This window comes from Corvus moneduloides, chromosome 9 (assembly GCF_009650955.1).
Source record: "Corvus moneduloides isolate bCorMon1 chromosome 9, bCorMon1.pri, whole genome shotgun sequence".
Classification (NCBI taxonomy): Eukaryota; Metazoa; Chordata; class Aves; order Passeriformes; family Corvidae; genus Corvus; species Corvus moneduloides.
In genome coordinates, this window is record NC_045484.1 from 32117933 (window position 1) to 32143012 (window position 25080).

Here is a 25080-nt window from a genome sequence, read left to right on the forward strand (position 1 = left end):
GACACAGCCATTCTTTTAGGAAGTACTGAAGACACCATTTATATTCATTCTGAGGCACTGGCGCCGCTGATTGATGGGAACCTGTTCATATTTAGATAACCTATGAATCAACAAAATTAAAATCCTCGGATTAGGAAGAAGAATAGACGAGCAAGAAGATACCGACTTCATCTTTGCAGAGCCAGCAGCAGCACCTGCACGTGGGGAGCGGTTTCCAGCTTTCCTGTCACACGGACACAGCTCCCCGTGCCCCTCCCTGGCAGCAGGGGCACAGCCCCATGTGCTCGGGCCAGGACAGGTGCTGGGGTCACTCCCAGCCTGGTGTGGCACAGGATGTGCTCTGCCTGTGCAGCAGTGTCCTGCAGCCCTGGCCCACCATCGCCGGCTCCAGCTGGAGGAGCCCCCTCTGCTCCTGCCCCCAGGTGCCCTCCCCAGTCAGCAGCTCCAGCTATTGACTTTGTTACTCTTTCCCAGGCTGCTGGGAAGCTGAGCTTGGATCCCCGAGGTCAAGGGAGGCTAAAAGCCATGGGGGAGGCCAAGCTAGGAGCCCAGCCGACCCGGGATCCGATGGATTTGCTGAGCACAGCACGGTCAGCCCTGCAAAACCCTCACCCCAAACTGGAGCACACAGCCAGGACCTGGGGGTTGTTCTGCATTTCCTGGTGTTAAGGCTTTTTCAAAGCTGTGCTGGTTCAAATTGGGAGCCTTATCTTCCCATCACGGGTTTATCAGGAGTGCCACAAATGTTGCTGCAGACAGCAGCAGGCTGTGAGAGGCAGGGATCAGCGTGTTGTGCCTGCCAGGAATGTTTCTTCTCAGGATTCATTTGCATTATCATTTTGAACCCTTTTTATAGAGCTAGTATTGATTTGCAGGGGTTGCTTGCATTTTAAATCACAGCTCTGTGTGCTTCAGCTCCATCTCCATTTGCTTTATTAGAAAGGTGCAGTGTTAATATTTCCTCATTTCTACAGGAAAGCAGCTGCTCCAGAAGATCTTTCCCAGGGTTTCTCACCCCACACCCCATCTGCAGGGGACAGCAGGGGTTGAGCTGCTGAGTTAGAACCACAAAATCCCAGCATGGTTTGGGTTGGGAGAGACCTCAAAGCTCCTCCAGTGCCAGCCCTGCCATGGCAGGGACACCTCCCACTGTCCCAGGCTGCTCCCAGCCCCAATGTCCAGCCTGGCCTTGGACACTGCCAGGGATCCAGGGGCAGCCCCAGCTGCGCTGGGCACCCTGTGCCAGGGCCTCACCAAAACTCTGGTGGGATTTGCTGTCAGGGACTGGTCTGGAGAGGTTAAAACCCAGGTGCCTCCAGTCCCTGTCCCTGCAGTGACCGATCCAGCTGGGAGCAGAGGGGCCCTGCCCCTCCTGCCCCCGGAGCTGCTGCCACAGCTGGGCAGGATTAGGGAGCACAGCGCCGGTCCCGCTCCCGTTACACTCCACACCCTCCTCACACCCACTTGTCCCGGGCTCAGGGAGGCTCTGATCGGCACTTTTCCCTGGGAGACATTTTCTTTAATAAGATAAAGTGCTTGAAGGCGTCTGATTTTCTCTGAGCAGCGAGCTGCAATTTGCACATTGAAAATAATCATTAAAAGTGTATTTTTATCCTCCTCCATGTCCCCATACAGATCTTCTGGATATCTCATTCCCAACCAGCAGAAAACACATTTAAATGTGTTGCAACATCACAGATTTCCGTGTAGTGAACCAGCCAGACAACACGAATGACACAAAGGCAATTTTGTGTACTCTGCACACAACATTCAGTTTCTGCATCTCACGTTGTAGAAGAAAACACCAGAAATAGTAATTTCTACCATCCAAAGCTGCAGCTGTATTTTTCATTCCCTGAGCTCACTGCTTTGGTCCCCTTGCCCACAGAGCACACCCAGACCCTCACACAGATAACAGGGTTTTGCTATAACCTATAAAACATGACCTGGAACAGAGGTGATGCTTTAGCAGTGTATTTATCCATAAAAGTGTCTGGTAAAACCCACACAGATTTATTAGCTATACTTTTTATATATAATAAAAATGTGAAATATTGCACTATTTTTCATTTCCACATTTGGATGACCCCTAAGGACCCATCTTGGTGGCACAGGTACCTCCTGCTCCTCTCAGAGTCCCTGAGGCTGGAAAAGCCCTCCAGGATCACTGAGCCCAAGCTATGCCCCATCCCCTCCTTGTCCCCAGCCCAGAGCCCTGAGTGCCACCTCCAGCCCTTCCTTGGACACCTCCAGGGATGGGCACTCCAAACCTCCCTGGGCAGCCCCTGCCAAGGCCTGAGCTCCCTTTCCATGCAGAAATTCCTGCTGATGTCCACCCTGAGCCTCCCCAGCCCAGCCTGAGGCCGTTCCCTCTCCTCCTGTCCCTGTTCCCTGCCAGCAGAGCCCGACCCCCCCGGCTGCCCCCTCCTGTCAGGGACTTGTGCAGAGTGATCTGATCATTTGCTGGAACAAGTGTGAATTCCTCAGCGTTTCCTTGCCCTCCCGTGAAAACCAACAATAAAACTTTATGCACCTACAAGTTCCTCTGTATTGTTGGAGGATTTGTCTCGCATCTCATTACTAGCTTCCCTTCATCCTGCAACTTTAATTAGCAGCTCCAGTGTGGGATTTACCTACGACTGCCATGGGTGAGGAGTGCGAGCTAATGAATTATTCAAAGTAAATCTAGAGACCGAGGGAGTTCTCTTCCTGTCTCACACTAATACACAGTTCATTAGCAGAGATTTTCACCTGTGACAGTCACAGGTACCTCGCAGGCTGAATTTCTGTGCTCACCTGAAATGGATTCTGTCTCTGTCCGTGGGAATGTCAAACCCTGAGTTTTACTTGGAGAGATTTCATTAACAGTGACAGTCAGTAAATTGGATCCCCAAGATATGGGATATCTTCATTAATCCGGGCCGTGCTAGGCAGGCAGATTCTCATCACCCTGGGAATGCCCCATGGAGCCTGGCAGGACCCCACCAGGGATCTGTCACCCACCCCAGACCCCTTGGTGCATTGTCTGAAACTTCCTGAAAACTTTCAGCAACTGAGAAAATACGGAGAAAGCCCATCCAGTTCCACAGCCTTCCACCATCCCAGGCTGCTCCAAGCCATCCAGCCTGGCCTTGGACGCTGCCAGGGATCCAGGGGCAGCCACAGCTGCTCTGGGCACTCAGTGCTTGAATCTTTAATGCAGTTTATTGTATGAACTGTATCTATTTTCTCTTCAGATATTTCTGTTTTCAGAGTCTGTTGCATGAACTCTCGGACACTCAGTAGTTATAGAAGTTAAAGCAAATTAATCACCCCTGGCCGTGGGCTGCATCCCAACAGCCAGCAGCCCTGTTCTGGCACGGATCCCCAAAGGACAGCAGGCTGCTCTCAAGGATATCGATCTGCTCCACTCCTCTCCCTCCTAATTGCCACCAGTGCAGTCCCCTGCAATTAGCCACGCTGCCAGGTTTTCCGGAATGAAGCAGGAACCCAGGAGTACAGAGGCATCATTTTTCTGCTGTTGACAGAAATCACTGCTTCTCCAAAGTCCTGACTTTCACAATTTCCAGATAAAACTGACTATTAAATTGAGCCGTTTACTTATAGCACAGATTTATGGCTTTATGAGCAGAGGACACAGGAGTAAATTGTTTCCTAAATAACTGTGGGGGGAAAGGCACAGCAATGCTTTGAGCTGACTACTTTGGCTCCATGAGGAGCTGGAATCAGCTCAGCTGCCCTCTGCAGCCCTGTGCCACAGGGGTGACAATGACAAGGCAAAAGTCAAGCATCCCTTGAACAGGTTTTGCCTTTTTTTTCCATACCTCCAGCCTACATTAGAATATTCTCCATCCCATTCCTACACACAACAGCTCTCATTTGGGTCACTAAAGAAATCAGACTGTTGCCAGTAAAATTAAATAACAACTTAATGTATCTTAAAGATCAGAATTAATTGCACAGAGACACCCAGTGACACCCAGAAACGAAGGTCTGGATCCAGGGAATCCTCCAATGAGCGCATGGGGCTGTTCTCTGCTGTGACACCAGCACTGCTGGTGGGGCGAGCTGGGCTTCAGCAGAGCCCTGCACTCCTTTGGCCTGGAAAAAAGGGAGTTTCTCCCTTCCCTCTGTCCAAGAAACCCCCTCCTAACATCATTCAGCTTAACAGGGCCTCAATGCATCTTCTGCAGAGAAGACCAGCCTCGAGAGATGAGAAACCCTGCATTGCTTTGATAGCTGATTCCAGCAGTTAATTGCCTCTAAAACCCTCGCTTCACAGTTAAGTTGGAATTGTTCAGTTTCAGCTTTTAGTCATTAGTTTGCATTATGGGGTTTTTGCCAAGATTGGATTTTCGGAGTTTTTTGACATTAAAACATTCCCCAGCACAATGAGGGTGCCCAGTGCCATTCTGCCAAACTAATTAACTGCAGTTCCTGAAGCTTCTCCCTGTAAACATTTTTTACTTCCCATACAATATTTTTCTCCCTCCTCTACCCCTTTCTGCTCTGTCAGCAGCTTTGGGAAAACAGGTCCCAGCATGTTTCCATATCAGCAAAGCTTTTGGATTCCCCTCCATGCCCAGCTGTGCACACCTCTGGATCCTGGCCCTGGGGGCTCTGCCCTGGTGTTGCATTAGGGCCCAACATAAACTCTGGTTTTAGAATGGACCCAGTTTATGGGGATGCCCTTTTGAGCAGCTTCCCTCTTCGTTATCTCCTATTCCACTCATCCCTGTGTCAGGAGGAATTTCCCCATGGAAAGGGTGCTCAGGCCTTGGCAGGGGCTGCCCAGGGAGGTTTGGAGGTGTCCAAGGAAGGGCTGGAGGTGGCACTCAGGGCTCTGGGCTGGGGACAAGGTGGGGATTGGACACAGGCTGGACTCGATGGGCTGGGAGGGCTTTTCCAACCTCAGTGATCCTGGGATTGTCAGATGTTTCCATCCCTAAATTTCATATGAATTTTCAGCACATTCCTGCAAACACCAAAGCTGTCCCCCTTGCTCTCTGCTGAAGAGCCACCAGAAATAACCTCTGCACCCCCACTCAGCATTGATCCCACATTGTTGATTTCTCTAAGGTCTGTGAGAGCCATAAACTCACACCCTGGTTCTGCTACACAAAGATCAAATGCAAAACTTTATTGCAGACGTCAGGAAAACGAGCTTTGCAGTGGCACTGGCACAGCCTCCATCGGCCACGGCCGGTGCCAGAGGCTGCCCCAGCCAGCCACACATAAATTCATGAACGTGGAGACTTAAATTCCATCACGAGATGGATCTGGCCCGGGTGGGGCACTGTGCCTCTCACTTAGGCACAGCTATCACAAACAAGTATTTACCAGCACGCCCAGAGTGTTTTCTGCCACACTCACTCACCTCCCTACAGAATGTGGGGGGTTCATCCATAACCACCATTCAAATTCAAAAATAAAGTGATTTAGGAAATAAATTCTCATTGAGAAATGTATGTACAGTCACGTGTCTTGGTCCTCTCATTCAAATGTGAAATCTGTTCCTCTCTCTGCCTTCCCCCGTTTCCCCGAGGAGCTGGAGGCTCCAGCCTGGCAGGGACCTCTCCTTGTCCGTTCACACATGGGCTCTCCCACATTAAAGACATTCATTTATGGGGGTTATTCCTGCCTGATAACCTGGGTGTTAAGACAAATACATTATTCCTGGTGAGATGGAGAAGCTGGAAGCAGAGGAAACTCTGAAGCAGATACCAAGAGAACGGGCTGGAAAAATATTCATCACCAGGGTCTGAAGAAATGTCACAGAGCAAGGTGGTGTTTCTTGAAGTACAAAGTTGTTCATTAATCAAGACTAAAAAGCCCAAAACCAGGAGTTTTCACAGAGTCACAGAATTGGTCAGGTTGGAAAAGCCCTCTCAGACCGTCGAGTCCAACATCCCCAGCACTGCCCAGGCCACCACTGCCCCGTGTCCCCAGGTGCCACATCCACACAGCTTTGAAACCCCTCCAGGGATGGGCACTGACCCTGCCCTGGGCAGCTGTGCCAGGGCTGGACAGCCCTTTCCAGGAGGAAGTTCTCATTTCCCAGGGATGTTACATGGAAAGAATCTGCAAGGTTTGGAACGAGGATGGGCAGGAGAGCCAAGAGAGGACCAAGCTGCCAAGCAGGATGGTGATGGAAAAGTCCTTTATTGGGGACTGGCAGAATGAGACAGAAGGGATTTTGTTTTCTTTCAATGGAATGTTTGAGCTCCTTGGTAGGTATCGACAAGGACAGTTCAGCAGATTAAATGAACATTTCAGTTTGCAAATCCAGGATGCAAATCTGAAACACATCTCTGTGTCATGCTCATGGAGACTGCAAGCTAAATATCCAAGAGCAGAGAGAGAGGAAATGAGGGAGTATCCATGGGGGTCCAGAAGGATCCAGAACCTGCCTGCAGGGCAAAAGTGTGGAGTAATAGGATTCTTCAAAAGGGGAAAAAAATTTTTTTAAAAAAGGAGGAATTTTATGAGGTTTACTTAAAGAATGCATTCACAGCCCTATTCATGAAACCATCCTTTGAGAACAGATGGTCCATAACCTAAATAATTTTTAGTTTAGGCTCCACTTTTGCAAGAAATCTGAAATATTCTGTTAACTGCTGTAAAAGTCTTGCCCTGGAAAGAGAAGCTGATTAAATCAATGTAGAAATAAGTTTTAAAGGATCTTGCCTGAACCCTTTTCTGCAGGGCTTGGCACCAACGTAAGGCATCCCAGCACCAGCATCATGGAAAGCAAGGAGCTGTGGCCCATTTCTGTAACACATCCACTGCGAGAAGGAAGTGCCACAGTTCTGCCAGAGCATCTGAGACGCAGTTTTCCTAAAAATATCACTTCCTGGGGAAAATGGAGCACCTGTGTAAGAAGCACCCTTAAATATTGCCTTTTCAGGTTCCCAAACCCACTTACTCAGAATATACATTGCAATATGGAGCCACATTTGCAGCCCAAGCTCTGCTGAAGTCAAAGATGATCATTAAACCACCTAAATCTTCATTTCCTTCTGCATCACACCACCAGGTCCAACAAATCTTTATGTGGAGCAAAGGCTTTTGTTATTTATAACCATTTTCAGACCATTTTTCAGTATGGATTTGAACTCACACCAACGAAGAAGATAAAATTACCTTCCTTCTTAAATAATCAAGCCAGTCTACTAATGTAAAATTAATGGCATGGAATGAAAATGTTGGGCAGTTTCAAAATAAATTAAGTGTGGAAGCAGGTTACGTTTAATCAAGCTGTCATGCAAATCAGCAGCCTCACTCGGTGAGGACTATTTAAAGAACTTCTTAGCTGGTGAAAATGTTTTTGGAACCATTACAGGAACAGTCTCCGTTTTGTTAAGGCACGGGAATGTTAAAAAGCTCCCCCAGAACAGGGTCAGAATGTCGATCCCACAGAGCATTGCTGAGAGGGAAGCACCACATCAGACTCTGGAGGCAGCCAGAGCCAATATTCCCAGAAAATCACTGAATCTGAGGTGTTACACACAGCTGCCAGAACAAAACAGGCAACCAAAAACAAAACAAAAGGAAAAAGTAAAAGCAAACAAAGACATGAAAAATACCAAACCAAAACAAACCCCAAGCCAACCCAAACAAACAAAACAATTATATAAACACAGAATTCTTACAGGGAGAAATTCACAGAATCCCAGACTGGTTTGGGTTGGAAGGGACTTTGAAGCTCATCTCCTTCCAAACACCCCCTCCCACTGTCCCAGGCTGCTCCCAGCCCCAATGTCCAGCCTGGCCTTGGGCACTGCCAGGGATCCAGGGGCAGCCCCAGCTGCTCTGGGCACCCTGTGCCAGGGCCTGCCCAGCCTCCCAGGGAGGGGTTTCTCCTCCACACCCAAGCTCTTTACCAGCAGAAGTGCCTTGGGTCTTGTAACTTATCTGCTTTTAATTTATGAATAATGTGTTTTCTCCCCGAATCTGGGAGCAATTATTTTATGTTTTTGCCGTGGTGACACGTTTGTGACCCGCTCACACCAATCCTGGCACCAGGTGCTGGAGGGAAAAGGCCCCACGGCTCGGGAGGAGCAAAGAGCTCCCTGTGAGCCTCATCCCACGGGGTGCAGCGGTTCTGAGGGAACGTTTCGAGTTCAGGCTTTGATGAGTTCCAGTGCAGCTCAAGTGGCAATATAAATACTGGGTAGCTCAGGGTGCCTGGGCTCTCTAAAGATAGATCCCTGGCACGCTGGGGAGCTCGGCCACCTGCACGTTTGGCTCTCCCTGGCCTGTGGCCTCCTCTCCCAGCATCGATGTGGCTGCAGTGAGGCTCCTCCTGCCCACAGAACAACATCATTCCAGTCAGGGAAACAGCCTGACTCTGAACACTTGTAAACGCTTGGGATTTCATTCAGTAACCCTTGGAAGCTCCCCTTTGCCATGGGCTGTGCTGCCTCCTGCTATCTTTTATATCAGCCTGGTAAAGGGAACAGCAGAGGAGATGGTTTCCTGTAACCAAATTTATTTTCAATTCCAGTGTGATAGTTCTGGGCTGACTGCCCTGAAAAGCTTGATTTCTGTGAATTTCACCCATTTTTTTGATTGTGTGACTTTGCATGTTTTATACACATCCAAATCTATTTTCCAAGATTAACCAAGTGAGGGTTCAGAAGGAACATTGTTTGGAAGCATTAATGGAAATAAAGAAGTGGAATAGAAGGTTAGGGATAACTCAGTGCATTTCTTTATCTCTGTGAGTTGAGGTGTTTCTGACTCAGGGCAGAGCACCAAGAGTCCAGAATTGGCTATGGGAAGGGGGCACTCAGAAGTTGTCCATGGAGCCCAGAAGGTGTTTGGGTAGCTGATCTGCCCAGTACAGCTACAATGAATCGTGAGGAGAATCCAGCACCTCACTGAGAACAGCTCAGGGTAAATATTCTGGGAGTGATGCTTGGAACTGCAGGTGCAGAAACCAACCCAACACCAAGCAAACCAAAGCTGGAGAAGGTCATTAAAGCTGAGTTTGTGAGAAATCCCGAGAATCATGGACTGATTCTTCTTTGGGTTGAAGAATTTCTTCCTAAATATCCAACCTAAATCTGCTGTCCTGCAGCTCAAAGCTGTTCCCCCTGTTCCCACAGGATGTCCTGGGATCCCCTCTGCCCCAGCCCTTCAGAGCCACCACAGACAGCACTGACCTCTTCCCTCTTACTGGGGACAATCAGCCAAAATTCCCCCCCTCCTGCCTGGTGCTCATCCACCATCTCCTCTCACAGCTGGGCTGGAAGAGGCATTTTCACTCCTGGCTCCCCAGGGAGGCTCAGCCCAGCGTGTCCAACCAGCCTGGGGCCACCCCCAGCTGCAGTGCCCCCAGATAACCTCATTATCCACATTTAATTTCCAGGCTGTGGTTTGTGTTCAGTGCTTCCACCTTCACACTACCAGAAATGTAACAGGAAGGAGGTTTATACAGGTTAAAAAAATTTCACAAACTAAATACAATAATTAAATTAATCTGAAGCTAATTTCTGACCATGTGCAGGACTCTATACTAAAAAAAATAAATAAAAAGAGCTGTGACAAAAGCTATATTTTGCTCTCTCTTCCTCTGCTCTTTAATAGTCTCTGAATGAAAAGTCTAGTACAATTTTCTAGTCCACTTGCTCCAGCCAGGGGGAAAACTGCTTGTTGTAATTAGGCCACTTTCATAACAGATTTCCTCCCACCCCTCCTCCCGTGGATGTGACCAAGGCTCTGCACCTGGGAACTGGTGACCTCTTCCCTCACCAGTCAACTTCCCATCACCTCCCCTCCCCTGGTTTTGGTCCCTCTGCACACCTGTCCACAGGGCACGGACAGAACAGCAAAGTCTGCAGAGAAAATCTCTCCAAGAGCGTTGGGTTTGTGACCGTGGCACCCGGGCATTTTCCTGAGGGGCCGCCCTGGCATGTACTGGGTGCCCTGTGTCCAGCTGGGCAGCCCCAGGACACCCTGACCCATCGGGGTGGGGCAAGGCTGGCTGAGGAGCAGGGAGTACAACAACAACTACAGACACCGAATTGTCTCACACAGCCACTGCAGGGAGCAAACAGAGCCCTCCATCCCCAGAAAACCCTTCAGATCCTTCTGGGATCCCCTGGCAGGGTGGGCAGGCCCTGGCACAGGGTGCCCAGAGCAGCTGGGGCTGCCCCTGGATCCCTGGCAGTGCCCAAGGCCAGGCTGGACATTGGGGCTGGGAGCAGCCTGGGACAGTGGGAGGTGTCCCAGCCCATGGCAGGGGTGGCACTGGGTGGGCTTTAAGCTCCATCCCAACTCAGTTGCACAGTTCTGTAGGAATCAGAGACAGCCCAGTGGATTTTCAAGCACAAAGTTTTACCCACCACAAAAATACCTGAAAAAGAACCTCAGACTCACCAGCCTTTTCCCCTCACTGTTCGTATCAGCATTGCAACGACATTTTTAATATTTAATTTGAGATTTACTTAACAGTCTGAACAAGAGTTACAAGAGAATTCCACACTGGAGTGGGATTGGGATGAGGAGCTTGGAGGGGATGGGTGAGTCCAATCACCAAGGCTGTGCCTGAAGTGCCAACGATGCCATTTAACAGAGAGAGAGACCTAAGGCAGCACCTGGACTGAAACATTTTCACACTTTTCTGTACAACACATGTAAAGAATGTGATTTTGCCAGTTTCCTCATTTAATTCCTAGGAGTAATTCAAAATAATTCTGATATAACACATCAAGATAAATGCATACATGCTTCTATTGAATCACCCTATAATTTTATAAATATTAGCTATTACACTGTATTAAATTTATAAGCAAAAATACTAAGTAAGAATATTATACAAATAAATGTTTTCGTTGTTAGATAGGATTTTAATCTCTAAGCAACAGAATACCTGCAAAATTCCTGTATCTTTCATACCTGTCAAAGTAAACAAGCAGCTCAATACTTCCTACTCCACAGATCCCAAAATACACCAATTTAATCTCAGTCCTCTCGAAAACCTTGATGCCCAGTTGTGCTCATTTTAAATAATTGAGTTCATCTGATCCAGCCCCCCATTAAAACCTGCTCTGTCACCATGGTCAGACAGAGAAAAATGAAATGGCTGGGTTTAGGCAGAAGGCTGGGCTTTTATTTATCTGCCTGTTCTTGCCAAGACATCCATTCTCCTCTCCACCCTTGGAACCTCATCACTGCCACTGCTCTGTCAAAGTGCTTTGGGATTTTACTAAGAACTGCATTCAACTCCTCTGAACATTCCACGTCCAGGACAACCTCACCTGGAATTCATGGCAGTGTGTTCACGCTGCTCAACCTCCTCCAGGGCTCTTTCTCAATTTCAGTCATAATTAAGCTAAAAGCATCTTCTAAGTTTAAAAATCTGCTAGAACAGATCTACTCTTGAAATTTGCTTCACTTATAATCAAGAGACCCAAAAGTCCTTAGGAAATGCCTACACGAGCAAGATTTGGGGGACTGACAGGAAGACAATTCAAGACAACTTCCAGAATGGAAAAAAAAAAAAAAGGAATCCAGGAACCAGAAAACTCTTTGAAAGCTGTATCACCTCAGTGCCTGTCTTTGGTTAAAGTCAGCACCAAAGCAGCAGCAGTCCCACACCAAGCAGGGGTGCCAGAGGCAGCCCCAGCTCCCCTGGCAGGAGCCAGGGCTCCCCTGCACACTCCCAGCCAAGGGGCTCCCAGCCCCTCGGTGCAGAACAGACGGACTTTGCCATCTCCAGTGTCCTGGAAGCAGCAGAAAGGCTGCATGGAAAACCACCCACCCCTTCACCCTTGCTGAGGGCAGCTGAACCTCTGCTGCTCTCCTCCATGCTCCCGTGGGTCACAGCATGGGAGTTTTTCTCCTCTTCCCTGATGGCAGGAAGAAAACCTTGACATTTATTCAGCCAGTCTGGAGAAAATGAGAATTTCTGTATCTTAGAATCACAGAATCATTTGGGTTGGAAAGAACTCTGAGCATCAGCCATCACCTTGCTGAGCCCAGTACAGCCCATCCCTGCGGGCTTCACTCTCCACCTCACCTACACCTTTCTGGAGCCCCACGTGAGGAGCTGTGAGCCCAGCTCAGCACCAGAGGAAGGACACCCAGCCAGGCTGGCTCAGTGTCACACACCCAGGAGATGCTCCATGGACACGAGGTCTGTCAGGGGAGACTCAGGGTTAGCAAGCCCAGGGCTGGAAAAGCAGAAACTCAGGAGGCCTTGACCATCCCAGTCCTCCACTGGGAAGGGCTGAGACAAGAACTGGGGCTCCAACAGGCAGTTCCCAGCTCCCTTTGTCACTGCTCGGAGCACAGCCCTGCCCCTTCCCTGCTCTCCCACCCCCACCAGCCACAGCAGCCTCTGACCACCAGGATTTGGGCATGGAGACTCTGATCCGATGGCAGATGGCATCAGAGATAAGGTACAGCTCGTTCTGAACTGTGTCACCAGCTTTATCCCAACGTGCCACTCACCAAAGTGCCATCCTGCATTTACAGCTCGATTTTGAAACCAAGTGACACCACAATTTACTGGAGGTGAAGGTTATGGGGAAGCTCCTGTGTCAAGCTGAGCGTTTCCAGTGGGCAGCAGCAGCCACAGGGAACAGGAGAAGAGACTGAGCTCAGCCACACATCCCCCATATTCCACTTCTCTGATGGATCATGAACCAGCTCATTCCCGTTTGGCTGTGGGACAGCCAGCCCTCAGCAGTGCCCCATCCCCGAGGCAGTGCCCAGCCACCCCTCGGCAGTGCCCCATCCCCTCGGCAGTGCCCCATCCCCGAGGCAGTGCCCAGCCACCCCTCGGCAGTGCCCCATCCCCGAGGCAGTGCCCCATCCCCGAGGCAGTGTCCAGCCAGCCCCCAGCAGTGCCCCATTCCCGTTTGGCTGTGGGACAGCCAGCCCTCAGCAGTGCCTGGCCAGCTCCATGCCCTGCTCCCGCAGCACTGCCCACTGCCCTGGCCTCACACGTTTGAGCCAGGGTTTCAGCTCCCTAGGAGAGCCCACTGGGATACCTCTTGGCTACCAAGAGTTCTCCAGATGAGCCAGAGAAGAAGCAGCCTAATTCCAGCACCTTTGTTCAACAGCGTGGGGCTGCTTGGCCCATGGGACCAGTCCCCTGAGATCCTTTCCCTGGGACATCAGCTGCACTCAGCTCTTGCACATGGTGACAAGAAGAAAGTCATTAAGTCTCTGTTTTCTCCTCAAAAAAACAGCCCTTTGGAACAAATCCCAGTTTTCATCTCTTACTGACTCCTTGTTTTGTTAGTTCCTCTGCAGAACAGCTGAAACATTCACCATTATTTAAAATGATAAATTATTTTAATTTACGCTGACTTTATTTATTATTGCTGCACAGACAAGAGGCAAGTGCCATAATGTGCTTGTTTAATAATTGGCAGGGATTGGGAACGGGAAATTCTTATGCAAACAACAGCTTCATTCACTGGGGGTGTGCACAGGAGCCTGCACGTCCCATGGTCACATTTCAGGAATGAAGCTCCATGGAGCTGAAGGATTTATGACCCCAAACTGCACCAGAATATCAAGAGTATGGAAGTCAAGAAAGGAACCTTTTGAAGTCACAAAGGAAAGAAGGGAACTTTTCTGTTTATTACACTCTCCACAGACACAACTGCCCACGTTCACAGCTGCACCCAGCACCGGGCATGCACTGGGGGCACTGCAATGCTGGGATGCACAGAGTATCCCAAAATTCCAATTGCTGCATAAACTCCTTATCCACCTGCTCTTCCTGCTGCAGAGCTTCCTTTCCAAATGCTCAGCTCTCAGTAACACCAATGACAATGGATGGATGTTTGACAGATGTGTCACCAGTTTTCCAGGACACCATCACTCCCTAGGCAAAGACTCTCAGCTATGAAGCTGCCCCTGGTGTCAGCCCCACAGCCGGGACCCCTAAAGGGCCCTGCTTTACAAAACCGATGGCAGATGGGCTTCTCCCCCTTGAACCACCCTGAACATTCCCTGGAGCAGAGCCACTGCAGAGAACAAGGAGAATCCCCTACAGGAGTGAAGGAGACAACTCCCAGCTGGGAAAGTCGTGTTCAACAGGCAGGGAGAGCTGTGATCCCCAGGAGCTGGAGGGAGCCACATGGAGCCCTGAGTCAGGGCCCAGAATGTACAGAACAGCCTGTCCTGGCACTGCCCTGGCACTGCCCTGGCACTGCCCCAGCCCCACGGCCAGGGCACACGGTCCCTCTGGGGGCACAGTGTCACACTCCCCATGTTTGGGGCAGCAGTGGTCCCAGACATCAAGAGCCATGAGGACACCGAGAGCTGCTCCTCCCATTCCTCCAATGGGAACTTCTCCCACAAGCAGAAGAACTTAGGAAGAGAAGAAGTTGAGAAACTCGAAGAGCAGACACCAAAAAAGGCAGAGTTTCAGAGCAGCCACTTCCCGTGTGCCCAAACCTTTGCACAGCAGTAAAACAGCCCTGGGCAGGGCTGGGCTGCAGGCACAGCCCATCCAGCCTCACCTGGGGCTCATCCAGGTGTTTGGTGCCAGCCCCAGGTGTCCACAGCAGGGGACAGTGCCACTGCCCACAACACGGACCTGGAACTCTCCAAGGTGCACGGAAGCAGCCAAGCCGCACATAAAGGATTTCCAACTCAGCAAACAAACCAAAAAGCCCCAAATCTCCTGATCTATGACCAAAAAAAGGCGTTTTCCTACAATCACCCCTCTCAGGTGACCACTGGCTGCCCCAGCCTCAGACAACACTCACCCCAGGTGGCCAAAGGGACCACTGTGGCCAAACACACGTGGCTGCACTTCACTGACCTGCTGGCCCAGAACTGACCCCTGGATTTCCAAGCCAGGTTCAACAAGAACCCACCCTCTCTGTGACCACAGCTGGACACCGATATCTGCTGGACAGCTCCCCCTGCTCCTTACTGCCAGACTTCAGGAACCCGGGCGCAGGGACTCCAGCTCAAGGTTTAACCCTTTGCAGTGAAGAACCCACAATATTTTACAGACTGCAGAGCACACATTCCCTAAACTCCTCTATAATCATCTGCTGGTAAAAAGATCTTCTGCTTTTTTAACAACCATGACAACTTCTAAAGCCCAATTTGCTGCTCTGACACAACGTAAAGGTACGATAAAGGTACTCTCACTTAGACTTGTTTTCATTATCCGTGAGCTTTGAGGAAAACAAAACACACGATAAAAACCCTTACTTGCTAGAAAAACCCTTTTGATCATTTTCAGCTTTGCACATTCCGATCTCCAGCGGGATTTGGGTTCCAAATTGCAGGCGGGGTCGGCAGGCACTGCTGACACATCGCTGTCCCCCGGGTCAGGTAAAGCCAAGAGAGCCCCATGCACACATCGGCCGTGCCCGCAGCAGCTCCAGCGCGGCGGGAAAAGGGGAATTCTTATTTTTCCACAGCAGCAGAAATGCCTCCTGCTGCCATCCTGAGGTGAGCTCTCCCCTGTCCTCCCCACATCCCCGGGAAGGGGGGAGCAGCCCCCTCCCAGGAGGAGGCAGCCTCTGTTTGCCCCGAGTGTCCAGCCCTGCTCCCGGGGCAGGGAGGGAGGTGACACGGGAGGTGACCCAGGGGGTGACACGGGAGGTGACCCAGGAGGTGGTGACAGGGGCTGCCCCTGCCGGCTCCCTGCCAAGGGCTCTGCATTTGTCACCTCTCCTGAAACACTCCTCTCCCGAAATTGCTGCTTGTGCTGTCAGCGAGATGGATTTGCTGAAACACAGGGTGATCCCTCTCCGAACAGGGGATCTTGTAAAGGGTCATGGGAGAAGCCTGGTTCTGGAAATACAGCCTGGCTCCTGAATTGCTACCAGCCTGCAACGCAGCAATTTATTCCTTTAATAAAATCATGGGTTTAGGACTTGCTCTCTCTTTCCTCGTGTGTTCTCATGAAATCTTAACCGGCTGCCTGGGAAGAATATAGAAAGGCTGCTGGATGGAATTCTGCTGCTGAAAAGTAGCAGCTTCCCAAAATTGTTCTGCCGTGCAAAACAACTGCGTTACTGACAGAATTCCTTAGAACTTCAACAAACACAAACAGTGCTGGGACTGTGGAGATCCCTCTGAAACCAAACAAAAGGGACCAGGCTTTAATTACTGAGGCTGCAGAAATAACTCATCACAGACAGAACTCCTCGGCTAAGGAGGGATTTTCTTTAAGATCCCCATCCTGTACCAAAACAGGTGCCCAGTGACATCCTTGGCAAACTTTCTCTTCCATCAGTCCCTCGGGAAGGGACACCTGGGCACTGTGACTCTGCCAGCGTCGGGGAGTGCTGGCCTGGGAGGCCACGGGAGAATCCCAGCACCCCTGTGCCACCTGGGCAGCAGCAAAGCACCATCCAGCCCCACCTTGGGCCTGGGGAGGACACCCACCCCTCGGGGGGACGTGAGGGTGAGGGGTGGGGGTCTGGCTGAGCAAGAGCAGCACACAGGGAGTGATGCTCCAGGGTGCCAGGGAGGGAATGGTCCTCACAGTGTTGCTGCTGCAGCACCAGGAAAATGCTGTGTGTTTGATCCAAAATTGGTTAATTACACTGATATATGAATTAAGTATTTAAAATGGGGGAGCTGGACTACTTATTTTACTTTATGGCAGCACACAGAGGCTTTTCCTGGAAGTCGTCAGCATTCCAAGGAGCCTTTATTCCTGATCCTCAGGCAAGACAACGAAACCTTGATGTGGGAGCTGAGGCCAGGGCCCGGCTCACCCACCGTGGTCCCGGACTCATCGAGAGGCACTCTGTGCCTTCTCCCCTGGTATTCCAGCACAAACGAGGACTCCTGAGGAAAAGTTTGTCCTCATTTCCACCGGGGCAGCCCCGTTAACCCCTCAGGGCACGGGCTGATGTGACCAGCTGCAGCCAGAGCCCCACTCGGGGTGTGAGCCCCACTCGGGGTGTGAGCCCCACTCGGGGTGTGCGCCCCAGCGAGGGCACCCGCAGGCCCTGGCTCGGGCTGGCTCAGCCCCCAGCCCATAAATCACCCTGGGCTCCTCGCAGCCACGGCAGAGCCGTCCCTATCCCACTGCCACGGTGTCACCAGGAGCCGGCCGCACCCACGGACGGGGGACTCCGAAGCCATGGCTGGCAAAGGGCAGCTGAGCCCAGAGCAGGGACGGGGGGGAATCAACGCGTGCCGGCCACAGGGAGCCCACGGCCACCGGGAGCCCACGGCCACCCGGCCATGAGCGCCTGGAACGACGGAGCACAGCCAACTTTGGGTGCTGCGAGGCACAGCCACTGGAAGAGCTGGATTCATGTGGCTCCAGAGCTGGAGGAACAAACTCTTTTTTCAGCACCCAAATGGCTTTTTCCAGCTCGCTGGAGTTTGTATTTAAATAAGAGCCAATTTCCAATACTGCCAATACCTACAGCCATTATTTTAATGTACATTGGGAGATATTTACAATACAAGCACCCAGCGAGGGACAGCCTCAGAGGAGCAGAGACGATGGGCAGTGAGAGACCCGGGATGAGGAGCCTGAGGCTGCTGCTCTCTCTTTTTCTCCCCCTGTGATCCTGCATCTCCCCTTTCAAGTTACCAGCTTAAAACAGGATAACCCCAGGTTTAAAGCAAGCCTGCCGAGGGCACGGGAAATGAAAGGAGTTAACCAGAGGGCACGAGGAAGGAGACCCAGCTGCAGCACACAACATTCCAGCATCCCAACGCTCACCCCGGGGCTCGGCAGCACTGCCAGCGTTTCCTGTAGCAGCCTCTCTTTACAAAACACACACTGGCCCTCCCCAGTGAGACCCGAGCGATGCTTCCAGCCTAGAGCTCCCATTTCATTTATGTAACCCACCCAGCTGCACCAGCACCGGGCTCCAAACACAGCCTGAGGCCTGGCAGCCCGGATGTGTTCCAGCTGAACCCCCCAGGAGGTAACCTTGGGAGCAATCACACCGTTTTTTAATAACACGGTTTTAAATGTATTTAGATACTTAGAGCGTTTAATAGTGGCTGAGTATGTCTTAACAGCCTGTGAACCCACCAAGTTACTTTCTCTGCAACCTGTAAACCTGAAACAGTACAAATAAACCACTTTTAAATTATTATTTCCTTTGATTCTCCATTTGTGCCACAGAAAGCACGAGGACCTGAGCACGTCTCAAAATACAGAGGATAATTGAGGTACACATAAAAACCACTTGTCAGCTGCCCTACATAGACATCTACTGTATTTTCAGGAGCTACTACAACAGGAGCAGCCTAAAAGCACTTGCAAATCCCTACCGAAAATGCCTCATGCAGCATTTTACAGCACGCTGCTGGATCATTAAAAATGCTTATGGATAAAATGCATTGAAACCTGGAGATTTCCCTGACAGCCCAACAAAAAATAATAACAGCCAGAGACTTCATAGCTGGGAAGTGCTGCTAATTAAATCAGAGGTTTCTCACCAGCCAGGAGCTTCAACCAACTGCAATCGTATTCCAGAGAAGGAGAAAATGGGGGGATTTGAACTACAGTAGGATCAAGGCAAAAGTACAACACATGGATAAAAAGTTAGAGTGGGGGCTGGGGAATAATCAAATCAAGGCAGAGGATTGCCGAACACAAACCAGAACGAAAGGTTCGAGTCGATTGTGGTGTCTGACTGCTGGTAAATAAATTTTGCTCCAGCCAAGAGATGAGGAGATACGGGAGCACAGGGTCCATCAGGAGAGGCAGGAACAGAGCCACGGGAAGCACAAAAATCTCCTCGTGGCATGGAGCCAGTACTCCAATCATTGAGAAACACAGAAATATGTATCAAAATAAATAATACCGATGCTAATGCTCCTGGCAGGGTGCAATCGTCCTCTCCCTGCCACAGCCCCACACCGCTCGTTCTGCAGAGCCCCCAAACTGCTGCTGGAAGCCAAAACTGCATCATTTCACCCCAACAACCCATTTCTGAACTTCCAGCAACAGCCAGGGCTTCTTAAATAGAGTTTAAAAAGGGGAAACCGCAGAACAAAACCACCCCGAGGGCCGGCGAGCGGCCCGGAGCTGCAGGGATGCGGGTACCGGGTGGCGCTGGGGACAACTTCCCGCATCACCGGGGCACCCCGCGGGCAGCCCTGGGGCCGAGCGCCGCCGCAGCGTCCCCGAGAGGGGCCAGGGGCTCCGGCGGAGCCTCGGGCATCTCGGGGATGCTGCTGCAGCAGCGGCGACGCTCCGCGCTCGCATCCCTCCCGCCCGCGATCGCCTCCTACCTCAGCACCGCCGTGTCCCCTTTCCTGACCACCAGATTGTCCACGGCAGAGCCCGGGAAGTCTCCGCCCGGCGCAGCGAATCTCCCGGGAGGAAGGAACCAGCAAAGGCCGAGGAAAACGATCGCCAGCCACTGGTGGGAGCCCCCGGCGCTCCGCACCAGCGGCACCATCTCCGCTCCGCGCCGGCCCCGGCAGCGGAGAGCGAGCGCTGCTGCTCCCGGGAAGGGCGGCCCGGGCTCGGCGGCGGCGGTCGGGCACCGGCGGAGCGCGGCTGCTCCCGGGCGGCCGCCGCAGCATCCAGCGAGGAGGGCAGCGCGCCCGCTCTGCGCGGCGGCTCCGCGGCGGCGGCGGGCGGTCCCCGCTGCCAGCCCGTTGCCACGCAGCCGTCGCCTTGGCAACCGGCCCGGCGGCGAGGGATGCTCGGCCCCTTCTGCCGGGCTTCCCGCTCCGCCCTCCCGGCATCCCGGCCCACGGGCACCCCCGTGCCAGCCTCCCGCCGTGCCGCATCCCGATCCTCGTCCCGGCTCCTCGTCCCGCTCTCCCCACAGAATATTTAATGGAAATCGGCCACTTTGCCAAAAGCCAGCGCAGAGTCACAGCCCGTGCTGAGGCAGCAGCGCTGGAAACGGCACCAGCAGCCCCAGTCAGGGGCCACTGGGACATGCTGGAAGCTCCAGACCTTTCTGGAACAGAGGGTCGGGCCACTCTGGTACCTCCATTTCCTAACATTCTACCTAGGAAAAAAAGACTCTAGGCTAGAGACCTTCACCAAAGAGCAAATAAACCACTGACAGGTTATTTCCCCAAATTCTACCAGGAAAGCCAGAGAACCTTACCAAGGAGAAAGAAAAATCACCAACGGATTATTTCCTAAAACTCTCCCAAGACATTCAGAGGTCTTCACCAAGGAGCTAAAACCCACTGATCTGTTATTTCCCAGAATTCTACCAGGGCATCCAGAGCCCTTTGCCAAGGACCTAAAATCCACTGATAGAGTCTTCCAGGATATTTAGAAGCCTTCGCCAAGGAGCAAAAACCCATTGCCGGATTATTTCCCAAAATTCTACCGGGACAGCCAGAGACCTTCACACCAAGAAGTGATAAACCATCTATATTTTTCCCCAAATTTCTCACAGGGCATGTGGAAACCCTCCCTGGCAGATTCTACCAGGGCATCAAGAGCCTTTCACCAAGGAACATAAATCCACTGACAGATTATTTCACAAAATTCTGCTGGGACACCTAGAGACCTTCAAAGAGGAGCAAAAAACCCCCTGACAGAGGAACTCCCTGTAGCAGCCAGGAATGAGCAGCCTCTGTCCCCCCAGGGGTCTTCTCCAACGCACACACAAACCCCTGCCAGACTGGCAAACACGTGGAGCGGGGAGCTCTGTTTGCTCCCTGTGTTTACCCAAACTCCCCCATTCCAGGTTAAACACTCAGCACCAGACCCCCGGCTGCACCTTGCTGGGCTCAGCCTGGATCCCTGCAGGAATTGCTCTCCTCCATAGCTCCAGAGAAGTTGCGTAAGCGCCGCTGTGGAACAGGAATTCCAGGAGTACTCCATGGGGCCGCTCCGAACATTCCCACAGCGACTCGGGCACATCTGGCCCACGCAATGTCACCGCTGTCCCTCCCGCAGCCCCGCCGCCCGTGCTGCCAGCCCCAGCCCCACATGTGCCACGCTGGCTCCCTCTCATCCGCTGCCAGGGTGCGGATCCCTCCGTGCACCGGCCTTCCCCACCCACAGTTTGCATCAGAAGGATTTGAGAGTAGAATGTTCCAATTAAAAAAAATCTTTAATAATCAGGATGCTTCTACCGCTCGCTTTCGGTAAAGCCCGATCCCTGTTCCTGGAAGCTTCTTCCTTCGTTACCACATCCCGTGAGACCTTCCCAGCTGCCAGAAGAAATCTGAGTGTACACAAAAGGGAATTCTTCCCCTTCTTCTGCGGCACACGATGCTACAGAGTTTCCTTGATAAGGAAGGAGAAGGGGAAGAGAGGGATTGGCTCCCTCACGGTGGCACTGCCTGGAACACAGAGCTGCCTTTTAATGTTAAGCACAAGTGCCCAGTGACACAACTCCTGTGTCACACACGCAGCTGCCACAGCCTGCACTGCCCAGCCCTCGGAACACGGCAGCAGGAGCTTCTCACAAGCACAAGTTGAGCATGAAGTACCAAAAATATCATTAGGAACGCTTCCATGCCATTGGGAATGAGCTGGCCACAGGATACTGGGTGCTCTCACCAACACCGAGTTGTTCATAGCAGGTGGAGCAGCCCCACCCCTCACCCTGCCACCACCACCCACTCTGAGATTCACTGTGACCTCCCCCAGCGCCTTTCCAGACCCAGGAGCTTCTCGAGGCAGCAACCAAACACATCCCGCACCAAACAGCTGGAAATGGAAGTGTCCTAAAGGACGTGGCTTCAAGAACCCAGACAAGGGCTTTTGACAAGGGCACGGAGTGACAAGGGCACCAGCAAAAACTCCCACACCTGTTTCTCAAGGCTTTTTGCTCCTCCTTCTATCCCACTATCTAAGAGATGTACCCAAACTAGATAATGCCATTTACACAACAATTTTGTAACAAAAAAAGGGAGGTGCACCCCAGGAGAGTTCTGATCCATCAGAGCAGACTCCTGTCTTGCAGAGCTGCAATCCCGAGTGAAACATGGCTCCTCCTCTACCAGGCCTGTAAAGCTGGAACAGCTCAGAATTTGCCAAACCGGTTCACTCCTGAGGCAGAACATTTATCAACACGCTTGTGCTCGTCAGTGCCATTCCACAGACTTTGGGAAAAACCTCTCTGAGCTCCGATGCAATCCCTGCAAACTCCCTGTGCTGGCATCAAGAGCAGGACCCACATGGGATTTGGGGATTGGACGAGACAAACTTCACACGGCTGTCACATGTGAGGAGCCCTTTGAATGTTCTGGTACATCCAGTGCTCAGCTCAACCAGAGAGAGTCGGGATGTAACAGCCCAGATCTAATTTCAGGGAGAGCTCTGTAACCTTTAATGAGTCCAATGATGTTGCTTTTACTTGACCTTAACAAACAATCAAGTAATTTGCTCCTCTTTGAATGAGCAGGACAAAAGACATTTCCCCAGCACCATTTGTTCATGTTGCAAAAGATCCTATAAATCTCAATCAACAATAGCAAAGATGAAGCTTTTTATCTTGTTTTGTTCATTTTTAGATTCATATCTTGCCTTTCCTGTTATTTGCAGATCAATGGAAAAATGAGCAGGTCAGGGGGCAAGAGCAGTTGTGCCAATCAGAGCTGGTCGGGAGACAGAATTCTTTCATCTGAATCTGCCCTACCTCCTCTCCAAGCTCAGGAAGAATTTGGGGGGGGTGGGGGGAGGAACACTATAAAAGAGGAAAAATCTCACACCAAATGTGTGCATACATAGAAAAAGTATTTCACAGAATCACTGAGGCTGGAAACGCCCTCCCAGACCATCAAGCCCAAGCTGTGCCCGATCCCCCCCTTGTCCCCAGCCCAGAGCCCTGAGTGCCACCTCCAGCCCTTCCTTGGACACCTCCAGGGATGGGCACTCCAAACCTCCCTGGGCAGCCCCTGCCAAGGCCTGAGCACCCTTTCCATGCAGAAATTCCTGCTGCTGTCCACCCTGAGCCTCCCCAGCCCAGCCTGAGGCCGTTCCCTCTCCTCCTGTCCCTGTTCCCTGCCAGCAGAGCCCGACCCCCCCGGCTGCTCCCTCCTGTCAGGGACTTGTGCAGAGCCACAAGGTCCCCCCTGAGCCTCCTTTGCTCCAGCCTGAGCCCCTTTCCCAGCTCCCTCAGGAATTCTCCTGGGGCTCCAGCCCCTTCCCAGCTCCCTCAGGAATTCTCCAGCCCCTTCCCAGCTCCCTCAGCCTCTCCTGGGGCTCCAGCCCCTTCCCAGTTCCATTCCCTGCCCTGGACACGCTCCAGCCCCTCAGGCTCTGTCGGGTCATGAGGAGCCCAGAACTGTCCCCAGCACTGGAGGTGCCCCAGCAGTGCCAGCACAGGGGGACAATCCCTGTCCTGCTATCACACTGCTCTGCTCCAGGCCAGGCTGTCACTGGCCTTTGGCCACCTGGGCACAGGGCTGGCGAGTGAACGCTCCCCATGGAGGGCAGACAAACTTTCCCTCCAGGCAGCTCCCGCTCGCTTGGACTGCATTTGGCTGTTTTAGCACCAGGTCCTTCCAACCCAGCCCTGCTAAAGCCGTATGATAATTCCTTCTAATTCAGCTGCATATTTTTGTTTAGAACCATTTCAAAAAAGCTAAATTTAGTTGTTGTTTGCAAGTATTCCTTCAACAGTTTGCACAAATACTCAAGACTGATTCCCAGACTTCACACTTGGCTTTTTGCTTCATTTCCTTCTGTGTGTTTAACTCTCCTGCACCCGTTCCCTCCCGCTGGCGACAAAAGATGGAAGTTGGATGACTAAAATAAACTCCAAGAGAATTGGTGCTTTCGATCTGTATCCCAGAGCTAGCAATTCCACATGGGAAGGGAGCACAGGCAGTGGAAGCAGCATGCCCGTGGGTTGGCACCTACCTGCAAGCAGAGCAGGGCACTGCTCACAGGGCTCTTCCCACCTGGATCCAGCACAGGGCACCTGGACACAGTGTCCATCCCACCAGGATCCAGCAGCTGCCCCTGGATCCCTGGCAGTGTCCGAGGCCAGGCTGGACATTGGGGCTGGGAGCAGCCTGGGACAGTGGGAGGTGTCCCTGCCGTGGCAGTGGTGGCACTGGATGGGCTTTAAGGTCCCTCCCAGCCATCCTGTCTCATCTCTGGAATCAATCCCTCTGCAGGGATGGAAGGCATCTTTCCCTGGAATGTTGTTAATGGCTCCAATCAAAATCTTTTTACAGGGCTCTGAGAATCAAATGGGCCATTTCCATGTATTCAGTAGTTTGCCTTTGAGATCCTCATTCCTGAAAGGGTTCCAGCATTCCCACCCAGCTGCCAAATCGCTTTGGTTGGCATCACCAACAGAGGGCCAGTCCGAGGTTTGGCATGAGACTGCTGCTGGCAGTAAGGATGGGGGACAACACACAGGACAAGGAGGGGATGCAGCACCACCAACAAAAAACATCCAAAAAACCACCCACACTACACTGAATTTTAAGAGTTGTGGCTTATGTCCAAATTCACAGAAACTTTGGAAGTTTTAAATACTTTCACAATGACCAAAGAACAGCAGAATCACAGAGGAAATCAATAAAGTGCTCCTGGAGGTAAAACTAGTTTTTAAGTATTATTTTAATATCTTTGAGGAGGAAAAAAGGTAATAATTCCAACTGGCTTAGGAATTCTCAGGTAATATTCTCTAATATAGCTGCATTATGCCTTTTCTCCTGTAGCAAAAATACCACAGAAATAAGGACAAGACTTTCCTCCTATGCTGCAGCACAAACCCCTCCAAGGAGCATCCAGCCATTGCTCAGTGCTCTTCGAGAGTCTCAAGTTGCCTAAAACTTAAACAAACAACCCAGGGCATCATAATAATTTGTCAGCTTTAGTTTTCTAAGAGCAGTTTCTGATGGTTCTGCAGAAGTTATATCAAAGAGCTCATCCAGATCAATCCCACCGGATCATCAGTCACAGCCTGGAAAGGCTTTGCAAAAGGCATTCCCTGAAAATTCCACTTGGAAAAGGGGTGGAGGGTGCAGATAAGTCAATGGATAAATCTCAGAAAACACGGACCCAGCACCCTGACATTTTAAAAGGAAAGTTTCTGTCTGACTCCTTTTTATTATTCCATATTATTATTTAAATCTCTTACATGTGAAAAATGAAAATAGTGATTTTGTCAAGCACTGGAATCAACAGAAATTTCCTTTTAAGTGTCTCTGTCACCAACAACTTCA

At 51.4% G+C, this 25080-nt stretch overlaps 1 protein-coding gene across 5 annotated transcripts in view; it reads right to left on the reverse strand.

The window, feature by feature from the left end:
• Positions 1 to 20785, reverse strand: part of NEGR1 (neuronal growth regulator 1) — a 194223-nt gene extending 173438 nt beyond the window's left edge. For 4 of the 5 annotated variants that reach the window (XM_032118740.1, XM_032118739.1, XM_032118735.1 and 1 more), the window contains exon 1: positions 19204 to 19471. In XM_032118740.1, the coding sequence (XP_031974631.1) occupies positions 19204 to 19373 (170 nt within the window). In that variant the 5' untranslated portion in view covers positions 19374 to 19471. Of the gene's footprint in view, positions 1 to 19203; positions 19472 to 20666 lie in introns of those variants that run through there. The other variant, XM_032118737.1, reaches the window with a different exon arrangement.
• Between the last annotated feature and the right edge of the window lie 4295 nt (positions 20786 to 25080).